At 29.3% G+C, this 12,620-nt stretch overlaps 1 protein-coding gene across 2 annotated transcripts in view; it reads left to right on the top strand.

Annotated features, from left to right (window-relative positions):
- The window catches only part of LOC129942257 (probable serine/threonine-protein kinase DDB_G0282963), a 65,812-nt gene extending 53,725 nt beyond the window's left edge, over nt 1-12,087 (top strand). Inside the window, exons 3-6 of one of the 2 annotated variants that reach the window (XR_008781006.1) lie at nt 3,187-3,357; nt 3,422-3,668; nt 10,633-10,774; nt 10,966-11,103. Coding sequence is in view for 1 of the 2 variants with exons in the window: in XM_056051115.1 (XP_055907090.1) it covers nt 3,187-3,357; nt 3,422-3,668; nt 10,966-11,201 (654 nt within the window). In the remaining variant the exon portion in view is untranslated. Of the gene's footprint in view, nt 1-3,186; nt 3,358-3,421; nt 3,669-10,632; nt 10,775-10,965 lie in introns of both variants that reach the window. The other variant, XM_056051115.1, reaches the window with a different exon arrangement.
- Nucleotides 12,088-12,620: the final 533 nt, after the last annotated feature.

The following is a 12,620-nucleotide window of genomic DNA, read 5'->3' as shown; positions in this document are numbered from 1 at the left end:
GAAGGTGATAGCTCTGTTAAAATAACAATAGAAAAAGATGAATTTAATTTAAGCATCGTAGAAATAAATGTCACAGTAAATATAGTTTCAGTTATTTAGCTAGTGCAATTTCTGTAATATTGATAAAGAAGATTCAGTTTTATATATTGGTTGCAAAAGAGCTGCTGAGGGTGTTTCAGTGGGGGCAGATGTTGGGAATAGAAAAATTGAAGGTTATACTGATGACAAAGAGGTTGTTCATTCCATAACGGTATTTTAAAACGATTGTTTTTATGATTATAGTAGGTAGGTATATTATTTTGTTTATTTTTGTTTTGTTTAAGTTGAAGGTGTTAGAGCAACATTTTTGTTTCAAGTCTTTCAAGTTGGGGAAACAGGATCGAACGTTTAGTTAATTTTAGAAATGATGATTTTTAGGTTATCAGGGTGTTGTGGACGAATTTTTCAATATAATTTTATCATTTATGCTTATGTTGATGCACTCCCAATAAAATAGACTAATATTACCTTGACATCCAATTTTAATAAATGATAAAATAAAACAAATACAAACACTTTTATACACAGAAGTTAAACTTTAAATTCACAGTCTTAAAACCCACATTTATATGTTATTTACATAAACATAAATAAAACTAAAAATGTTTTCGAGTGTTCAAGGAAATATTATATTAAGATATTAAAATGCATTTCAATTAAGTTTTATCTTAAAAGAATATTGAATGTGGTATAAACATATATTAGATAACAAAGTAGCGGGCGAATTTTGGCCTTTAACACAACATTTGTGAACATTTTTTCAACTTGATAATATTCTTTATGTATTATCAAATCAATTGTCTGTAAAAGGCAGCTATTAATTTTTAAAGAATGCTCTTAGTTGGGATATGAAATAGTAGGTTTCCGTATTTGGGCTGGATAATGAGAAAATTTAGAATCCTATTAAATAAAAGACAGTTGTGAATCAGACGTTTTACTCTTCTTAATATTCTACAACAGTTAGATTGTTTCCTACCTTGATGGAATCCCAAAAGTAGAAATTGCTCTATAAAGTTCATCTCTGTAAATGATATCATATGCGGCATTGAAACCGATAAATAGAGGTAGGTGTCGATTTTAAATTGTTGGGTAATGTATGTATGTACATATTTGGTAGATCGTTGAATTTCCTGCTTGCCAGCTATACTGAAAATGGTTATATCAGGTTGTTTACAAACAGCTTCTAGAGTTTACAATACGGCAGTAATTATCTCATTATTGCCAGGAAGTCTATTGAAAAGAAAAAGAAATTGTATGCTTGTTTTGTAGATTTCAAAGCCGCATTTGATAAGGTCAACAGACATGCTTTGATGTATAAGTTCTCATTACTAGGGATCTCCCGAAAATTCCTGATGGTGTATTCTAATTTTTTGGAGTCATCAAGCGCCTCTGTATAGGATGGATTGGTTTGAAACAACAGCGGGTGTTCCACAGGGCTGCATTTTGAGCCCAACAATGTTTGCTTTGTTTATCGATATCTGTGATGAACTTCCACTAGGAATACTCTTCGCTGATTTCCAAGTGAAAGTTTTACTATACGCGGACGATTTAGTTGTTCTAGCTGAAAATCCTTTCACTCTGCAACTCCAAATAAACAGATTAAACTCCTTCTGCGAGAGTTGGGGCTTGCATGTTAACACAAACAAAACGAAAATAATGATTTTTGAAGCGCCTCAAAAAAGAAGGCTTCCGGAAGAGAATTGGTCACTCAATAATGAACGTATTGAAGTAGTACAAGAGTTTAAATATCTTGGAGTTTTGCTTACGCATAATTTAAATTTTTCTAAGCATGTCAAACAAAAAAGCAAAGAGGCTAAAATTGCGTTGAGTTTATTATGGCCAAAGTTTTTTGCCAATCCAAAAATCGATCTTGTGTCAAAATATAGGTCTTTCAAGCAACTGTCAACACTAGTATGTACTACGGTGCTCAAGTTTTTAGAAGTTTGAAGCAATTCAAAGACTTTTTTTCAAACGATTGTTTAGATTACCAAATTATGCTATTTACGTGGAGTCTGGCGTAACGCAAATATATACTCAAAACCTGAAAATGAACTCGGATTTTTTTTATAAGAGTGAAGAGGGATTAAAAAAGTCTTCATAAAACCATCTTGCTAAGAATTATGCAATCTAATGCCACCCCTTTCAAGGAATGGAATCAGCTAGCTATCTCACATGAAGCTAACTTAACTTTATTGGAGTCAAATGTAGATGAATGGAGCTCAATGTTTGCAAAAGTTACTGCTAAAATTGATGAAAGAAATTACAATCAGCATCTCTCTAAAGCATCGTCAACATCCTCCAGGAACACCTATAGGAACCTTAATTACCAATTACCATCAGAACCTAACTATTTCAATAATAAATTATCGACCGAAGCTATAAGTTATGTCTTTAGAGCACGAGTTGAAATTTTAAATCTTAACTATGTACCCCATCGAGCTGATCTTCCACAAATTTGCAATTTATGTAACAGAAGAGAAATAAAAGATATAGAAGATATCATTTTATTGCGGTATGCCCGATATTACAGGAAATTCGTCGCTTACATTTAGATTAAAGCCATCTCACTGTAAACAGACTTCTTGAGATATTAAATGGTTCGCTAGGAAGGTCCACCATATATAATTTCTGTAAGCACGTCCTACATTTCCGAAATAGTTTCCCAACGTAAATTCTAATCATTCGGCCAGTTACCATTATTTAAAACTTTTTAATTTTGTGTTTCAAATCACTTTAAAATTGTAAACCTTTTATGTTTTAAATCATATTAAAATTGATTTCTCTTTTGTGTTTCAAATCATATCAAAATTTTTAATGATTGCTTATCAAGCGAGGCGGCAGAATTCCCAAGTCCTTATTCTTAAGTTATAATTATTATTAAACTTTAATAAGGAAAAATAAAGAATTTATCTATCTATCTATTTAATTATCTCATTGGTTATTTTAAGAACATTGATGCTTCCGTAGAAAATATTCGCTATGCAATTTAAAAAAAAATTGCAGCTCATATTAAGAAATTTTAATTTAATTTACTTTACCTACATTGATACATAAAACGTACAAATAAAACAAAGATTAAAGTGTTACTAGAATTAAGTAGCGTCAGTTAATAAATGTTTATTAAATGTTTTGTTTATTTAAATTTAGCCCAACGAGTCAGGATTCGTCCTCCTAGACGACCTATCACTTGAAACCTCAACAGACCCTGACGATGAATGGTCTATGTGCCCACCTTCACCTTGCGATGTAGAATTCGAAAACGCAAACATCATAATTGATGGCAAATCCAACATAAAAATTGGGCCTAAAGAATCGAATGTAAGTAATTGCTTAGAAATTGGGTTGCTATTTATTTATCATATATATTTTTTTTTTTAAATAGTTCCACGTTCAATTCAATGATACACTTACTTCAACATTTGAATACCCATCCGAGTCATCAATGATTGCAGACTCGGACAGTGTGTATGCTGACTTAAGTTCATTCGATGCATCGAGATCCCCGTGTGGAACTACTACCGATGGGCTAAGCGAGGAAATAGAATCGCCCGTAGTTCATCATCATGTTAAATCTGAAGAAATAATACAGCTTCCACACAATAATAAAGTCTTGGGAAACTTGTCTTTAGGTAATTAACGAACCATCTTAAATTAAATAAAACAAAACTAAACAAACCATATTATTCCTGCACACAAATCAAGCAACATACAAAATTTCAGTATTTTTTTAAAATCAAATTCCCATTTTACAACAATAACCTTTGTTTCGTCATCTTCTAATCATTGGATTAGTATGTTCTCATTACTTTTAACATATTTTGTCTTAAGTACAAAACGTCATAAAGATAGTCAAATTACTTTAGAACATACAAAACAATTCAATATAATATAAAATTTTACAGGAGATTTTTCCGCTGATATCTTAATGTCCTTGCAAGCGATAAAACCATGTAAAACAAAAAAGAAAAACAAACTATATAAAATCTTGCTTTGCCCATTCCGCAGGTTTTGCAGGTTAGTTTTTGTACCAATCAAAAGCATTTCCTTCATTTAAATTAAAAGAAAAAAAAAAACGTAGTGGAGCTAGTTTCATCAAACAAAAAAAAAAACAATAATAATAATAACGTTAAATCACGTTTTATAATAATTCGAAATGACTAAAATTTGTTTGCTTATAACGTTTATTTCGTTAAACTTTTTACAGATTATTCAAGTGGTCCGAAAAATATAATGTCTCAGCGAATTCCTCCGGTACCTATTAAAACAAATAAAACGAAATCGACAAATTCAATTTTCAATAATCCACAATACGCTCGATTTTTCTTAGAAAGCAATGAGATAAAAAAGAATAATGAAACTCCAGCAGCAGTCAACGTTTTTAAATCTTCTTCAATTTCTTCAACATTTATAATTAATCATTTTTCTTATACTAAACATAAAGTATAAACCCTATCCTTAGCACATGAAATAATAAATTGTACTCGTACACTAAGTTAATTCAGTTTCGTTGCTTCGTTGGAGCAAAATGATAAAACCCGAAATATTTATTTTTTTTGTTGTTTTTAAGTAGTTAAGGGTTTATTTTGATGTTATAAATTGACATTTAAATCTTAAGCTAAAATGTATTCCTTTATATTCCTTTAGTAGCTTAAGTGAGTTTCTATTGATTTGATGATTGGAAAATTGGCTTAACTAATTAATAGTTAACTCAAATTTTAAAGCAAGAAATTAAATTAACACTAACTTGTATGCAAATTTAACTTAATTTAAGTAAAACTTTTCTTTTCAAGCAACTACAAATTTTATGAACTTTAAGCCCCATTAATTTTGATAGCATAGATAGCTTTTATTATCTGATGTTTTTTAACTGATTGTTGAAAGTGTACAGTTGTGGTAAAAATAATGCAAGTTTATCCCAAGCAATTGAACCCTTTAAATGTTGTTTTTAGTCCTACGTTTTCAATGAAAAATTTCGGACATAATGTTTTTTCCCAATATGCTTCTAGAAGAAACACGCTAAAGGAACACAATTAAGAAGAAAGTGGAAACCTGCTAGTGATATAACAAAGTTATCAGGGCCAGAAGTAAAATTAAGGTTCCTCTTTTGATAAAAAAAAACATTCAGAATAATTTGGTTTGCTAATGACATGTTATCTTCATTGCTTCCTCATACAGAGGAGAAAGTGTCGATAAGAACTAAATGGCTGTTTCTGGTCTCTATATATATACAGTACAGGACAAAATAAAGTACGCACCGATGTAATTTTTGTGTTGGTGGGTGCTATAATGGATGGTAAATAATAAGCTAATAATAAAAAAAATCGAAAATTTATTTTTAATTTTATGTTATCTAATTGAATACTTGTTAAACAAATTAAAATTAATATAGAAATATTTAAATAAAAGATTGGAGTTGAACTTATTAAGTACTCCGTATGCCCTCCTTTAGCCTCGATAACAGCTTGTAGACGCCTTGGCATACTTTCAACGAGATTTTTTAAATGTTGGGAATCAATATTTTCCCAGGATGTACACATGGTGTCAAATAAGTTGTCGCGATTCGTAACTTCTCCCTTTTCGAGGTTGGAGTCCAAAAGTCCAATATAGACCACAAATTCTCGATTGGATTCAAATCTGGTAATTCTGCCGGCCAATCGAGCAGTTTGATCTTGGAGGAACGAAAAAAATCCTGTGTTTTCCTAGCAATATGCTTAGGGTCGTTGTCTTGTTGGAAGACGAAGACTCCAGATAACCTTCTTCCAAAACGAAATCGGCTTACTGATGTGTTTTTTTTGCAAACTCTAATCGTTTAACTTTTTTTGCTTTTCGAATTAAAGGGCGTCGTTGAGCAATACTATTTTTGAGGCCTGCTTCTTTTAACCGCCTTCGTATTGTTTTTTGTGAAACATTATTTTCTTGAATAAACCGACTCGAAATCGTTGGATTTTATTTTTACTTCCCGTATAATTTTGCGATCATCATAGGAATTAGTCTTTCTCTTTTTACCGCGACAAAGTTTATCATTTACCGAACCAAATATTAGAATTTTTTTTTAAATCTTAAGAATCTTACAGAAGCGTTTAGATGGATTAGAAATGCCTTTTTTGTCTAAAGCAACAACATTTTTAAATTGAATGGAAATTTTCGGCATTTTGATTTATTTCACCCACGCTCTTTACACAATGTTGATAACTGTCCCAAAACTGTGCAAATTTATAAGGTACTTGTTGCAATTGAATTGTTATTGTTGCAATTCTAACAAAATTAAAGTGCGTACTTTTTTTTGCCTAGTATAAAATGAGTCTTTGATGAAAGAATTACTTTAATTCCAATTAATTTTAATAGTAAAGTATTTAAAGCGGTTGAAGAATGTAGACAAATTTTTAAAATTTGTTCCTAAACTTTGTTTGGCTTTTTACCCAACACATTTTATGCGAAAATAGCATGGTCATGAAAATTCAAACTTTGCGTACTTTATTTTGTCCTGTACTGTATATGTTTTAATGGGCCTTCAATCAGCGCATTGAACATTGTTTTTGATCGGATATAGAAGAATTTGTAGAAGCTTCAAAGTTCAAAAAGTAAACCATTGCCTTTTGTCACTATTCTTTTAACTTTTTTGTGTATATTTCTCATTGCCATTATTTTGGTCGCAACTATACATGTAAACAAAAGCTAATAATGTCTTCTGCTAGTTTGTATTTTTATAAAAATAAATCCAACATCGTACATCCTTATACATTATAATACATTGCTATACCATCAAGATTATATTTTGATTATATTCCCATTAAAAAAAAAACAATGACGGATGTTATTTAAACATTTTGTTTATTAGGTTAGTTTAGTTCAATAAGAACACTTACAGCCAAAAACTGCTTACTCTTCAAAATAAAAACAAAATAAAATAAATTAGTGGTACATTAAAACGCAATTTTAAAAGAGTTTCTTTTATATTCCAATTTACTATTTAATTTTTCTTAACTTCTTTGTTATTCAAAAATCCAATTTAATGCAATTTTTTTAAAAGTAACTTTCGTTTTCAGTTTATATTTATATTATTGTTTAATTAGTTTCATCTCATTCATAAACGAACTATAGATAGAGTATTAGGCACTTGCACTGCTACAATCCTCTGAACCCAAATATTCATATGGTTACAAAACTACGTTCCATTTTTAACTTCGATTTTTTATATCATAATAATTCCGTTTTTTTTTCTAATTACAATCCCATCTGTTATTATTCTCCTTTTGGAATTAAGAATAGTTTTTATTGAAAATCGATGTATTTAAGTTTATTAAAAAACAATTTATTCCAACCATTGTTTAAAAATATCAAAAACGAATTCATGTTCTTTAGTAAGACACCAATAAAAAAAAGTTAAAACCATGGACCAAAGATTTTATTGAATTACTACAATTTAGTTGTAGTTTGGCGGACGTGTAACTTACATTTTAATTTTCTGTAGAATTTACAATTCTAGTAGACTTGCGTAATATTATTTGGACACACTTATTTCTTATATTTAATTAAATTAGGAAAGAAAGAATAGAATAAAGAAATCTACATATATACAGCGAGTGCCATTAATATTCGGCTTTTTGTTTCTTACCCAAAAAAACTTTACTTTTCACTTTAAATTTTAAAAAAGTTAAAAACTTTTTAATATTTTGTATTTAAAATTTCAATATATATACATTTTTTAATTAAAATAGCAAATTAACAAAATAAAATAAATAAAGAATACGACAACTCAAAAAATAACACTTCATTAATATTCGGTTTTTTTTACATACTTATATTAACTTTTTAATTAATCTTTTTTACCATTGATTTTAATATTTTTTTGAATACCCTTGATTGGATACAACTCCGTCCAGTCGTTTGGGCATATTTTTTATAATTGTTTGAAGGTATTCAATGTCTATTTTGCTTCATTCTTCTTGAAGCCGTTGCACTTATTGAAGAGACAGGGTTTTCGCGGATTCGACGGTCTAATTCATCCCACAAATTCTCGATTGGGTTAATTTCTGGAAAGTGTGGAAGTGTTGGGATAACTTTTGGAGAGTTGTACCCTTACAACGTACGCCTTATGCTTCGGGTCGTTGTCCTGGTAAAATTTGAAATTCCTTAAAATGCCCATTTTCTCAGCACTTTGCCTTAAATTTTCTTTTAGGATCTTCAAATAGCCCTTTTTCAATATACCGTCGATGAATACTAAATTTGCCACGCCTCTTGGTGAAATGCACCCCAATGTGCCCGCCTCCATGCTTCACTGTTTGCTTTGTGTTCCTGCTTTAAAAGCTATCCATTTGGCTTGCGCCACACCATAATCCTTCCATCCGATTCAAAGAGGCTTTACTTACTCTAATCACCAAATATTACATCATCCCACCAAGTTGCATCCTTATTTTTGTGTTGCTTGCGAATTTGATCCGAATTTGCCTGTTGCGCATATTGATAAATGGTTTTTTTTCGGACAACACGACCATTGTCTTTATGGTTCGGCGTACCGTTGATGCAGATATATTCTTTTTGTATTCCATTAACATTTGCTTTAATTAAAGTTGTTAACTTTTTTTGGTTGACCCTTCTGCTTCTTTGGTTCTCCTTCCTTCTCTTTTATACCTGCACATAATATCACCGACAGTTTTTGGCTTCATGTCTAAAATATCAGCAATTTTCTTTTTATTTATCACTTTTATTATGATGAAAAATAACAAGGTTTCTTTTTCCAAGGCTTTCATTTTTTCCTTCGCGCCCTATGATTTACTTTTTAAATAAAACCAAACGATCTTACACTTAATCGTTTTAAAAATGTATGCAAACGTCTAGTCAACATTTTATCTTAACGCTACTCTCGAATAGACAAACTGTAAATTGGAGCAAATGTCAAACTCTGCAAAGAAAACAAAAAACCGAATATTAATGAAGGGCTTACATGTGTCCTTTTTGCGTTGTTTATCGTATATCTTAATGCAGTTTTTTAATGAAATATTTAGGGAATATTATACTAATTTATAAAATAACCGAATAATAAACCTAAACAAAAAAACAACAAAAGCATGTTTAAGAATAAAAACCGAATATTAATGACACTCACTGTAGGTACATATTTTAAAATCAATTACAAAATCCTTAATTGTATATTTTTTGGACATTCATGTACTGATACTGGGGCCCTACCCTGTAATGCGTTTCGAAAGCTAATCCAATTCGTTTATGAAATCGTACTCTGTAAAATTTTTGAATCGAATAAAACAATCATCTAGTACTTTTCTATATATAGAATGAGATTTGCCGAGGCTCGAAGTATTTCTTATGAGATTTGTCAAAGCAAAAATACAAAACAAATCACAAAGACGAGGAAAAAATTCAGTCATTGTTATCACATGAGAATTATCGTAATGACTTTTTTCTACACTTCACTGCTTTGTAATTGAAACATCTCTCTTTTTTATTCAAGCTTAGAAAGTTTAAGCTGATATTTTGCATAGTCGTTTCGTTTTTGGTGTTAAAATATGTCTTTTGCCTTCAAGTCATACGAATTCCACCATAATTTCAAATTGCTTTTTTTGGTATGTAGATTTTTCGCTGATTATTATAATGGGATTTATTTTCTTAAATTTTGAATAAAATTATTATTTCCTTACTCATATTTTATCTATATCACACAACTTAACACAATTTACCTTTTTTGTCCTTTAAAAACGACCTTCGCATTGCAATTCGTTACCTCTCTTGGTGTAGAAACCAAATTTTCGTTTTCGAACGCTAATGACATTCGGAAACGCATGGCCAGGTACGAAAACTCCGAATGCGGATTTGTCATTCCGCAAGTACTAGATTCCTTATCCGCATTAGAAATAGAGAGTAGAAAATATTCGTGTTCGAAAATATTTGCTTTCGAAACGCATTACAGAGTAGGTCCCCTGATTTTAAACATGTTTGTACGTCCAAAAAATTAGGAATTATAAACAAACGAAATTAAGAAACTGCATTTATAGCTAAACCGTCCAAAAATAGTTTGCATCGTACTACTCCATAAAGTGATTCCTGAACTTAAACTCTCATTCAATAAAATGCTTAGCCTCCCAAATATAAATATATCTCTACTCCGAAATAAACTGAGCTCTATTAAGTGATATATAAAGCATTCGTGCTTTTTTGCACCTTTTCTGACTTATTTTTTATCAAAGCTTTAATACTTTCGACTTGTACAAAATTTTACAACAATGTCTTTTTCTAAAATTAAATTTCCAAATAAGGGTTAGTTTTCCAGTTTGTACCAAAAACATTTAGAAATATTCCAGGTTTTGACCATATTTAGGTCCTATATCTAGTTACAAATCCATTCCTATTTATAAAGGCATAATCAAAAGCCTACTTTTATAAAATAAAACATTTAATACGTCACAACACTGAAAATTTTATAAAACACAAAATATAAATCACATTTCCATACCCATACTCGTGGGTTATTAGATTTTGTTTTTTTTTCTTATTTTTCTTTGTTCAACTTAAGATACATAATATTTGGAAAACAAAATTACCCTAACGAAATTTACATTCATATTATTATATTTACAGATGTTGTTTAAAAAAATTCCGAGTATTATTCACTTCATCATAAAAATGTTAATCCATAATCCATAAAATCATCAACAAAAATTATTATCTATTTTTTCATTGAGACTTTAAAATCCCAAAGTGTAGAACTATTGATTAAGAGGTAACTAAAATTAACTAATATGTATTTCAATTCATTTTAAATTGTGCAGAAATTTTCTTTTAAGGGAATAATAATTATTAACAAAAAAAAAATGTTTAAAAATGTTTAGAATTCTATTTGTCGCTTAACTGTGAGCGGCCTTTTCCTGTTAAAGCATAGAATATTTTAATTTATTTGAATTATAATTTTAGGCTCAGCACCCCTAGGTAGTTACACTCCAATAACGGCAAAAACTGAAAACATGTTTCAATTAGGTGTAACACGTGAACCAAGCAGTCAATTGGTCAAAACTGATGATGCTAACTCAAATGAAAAACCACCCGCGGACTTCTATGGAGAGTCTTCATTGGAATATCTGAAACCTGCATCTGATGATCTCACTATCGCTTACAGTGAAGGTTCTTTAAAAACGGACTTACTATATTAAATTGTATTCTTTTTCTCTTTTTTGTTTGTTTTTCATTTTATTTAATATTGTATTATGTATAACATAAAGTAAAACAACCTTATGTTAATTCCAGAATTTTGCAATAATTTGTAAATAAATATTTTTTTCTCATAAAAAGAAATTATAAAAGACATATACATAACTCCATGTTAAGACAAAAAAATTAAAATTATAAATAAGTACATTTGTAAGTATATTAGTTTTGCATAATTTATTTGAATCCGGTTTATTATTTCCTTTGATGAAAAGTTAACATTCCAGGAAGCCGCAATAAGTCTGATTTAAAATAAACATTAAATACGAAAAAATTAAATGTGAGAACAATTTTTCAATTTTTATAAAAAAGACTGTTTGAAAAAAGTTAACTAGACATAACCATTTAAGATACATATATGTAAACAAACACTGCGATGCCAAAAACATAAGATTTAGCAACAAAGACAAATGGTTTTTTTTTTCAGCATTCTCTTTTTATTATTTGTGTTTTAAAATTATAAACAAATTGATGATACAGCAGGTTTACAATTTTTAGTTGCCTTTGCGATACGATCAAAGTGCTCACGAAGTGACCCCACTTGTGTGTTCCGATCGCAAATACCTCATAGAGGAGAATGGATATTGGAAATAATGAGTATATGAATTGTATTTCCAAAAAGATGGTAGTCAATTCGTTACAAATTTAGTTTATTTTTTCAAAATTTGTTTTCCATTTCATGACCGATTTAAGTTCAGCACTATATAATAATATTTAGAACAAGCTTTACATGCTCGTGTAAAAAAAATAAACAAACCGTAGTAATCGGAGTAGATTAAAATTATACACATAAAAATACTTTTATACCATATTCAACAAAATAATATAAAATATTTATAAACAATAATTTCTAACATGTGTTAGTTGTTTTTTAATAGCTTGCCAAAAACCTCTTAAAAAAGGTTTAAAAAAAAATAATTAAATAAAAAGTAATCCGTAACTAAAGGAAAATTTGTTTAACAAAACACAGCTAAATACAAAAATTAATTGGATTAATTGCTATTGTTTAATTTAGTTCTTTTTTGTTTACAAAATTATATCAAAATTGTTCGATTTAAAATTAAAAAAAAAAGTATTCTTATTTAGTTTTATATTGTTACAATAATGAAATCGTAAATTCCATAACATAAGTCTGTCATTTTGATTTTTTAATTCGTATTATGAAAAAGATTATTATATAATTATAACTCTTTATACAAGTCCATTAATACTCATAATCTCTGTAGTAAGTTGGACTTAATTTAATCAAAAAACAATGTACGAAATCAAAATACAAAACAAATCATTGTATTTTATGTGATAAAAATAAAATCGATTTTCACGTAAAAATTTATTTTTCTTTAATTTTTACTACGCATAAACAC

The sequence above is a fragment of the Eupeodes corollae genome, chromosome 1, assembly GCF_945859685.1.
Source record: "Eupeodes corollae chromosome 1, idEupCoro1.1, whole genome shotgun sequence".
NCBI lineage: Eukaryota > Metazoa > Arthropoda > Insecta > Diptera > Syrphidae > Eupeodes > Eupeodes corollae.
Note: the sequence above shows the minus strand (reverse complement) of the source record. Positions and strands in the feature narration are given on the sequence as shown.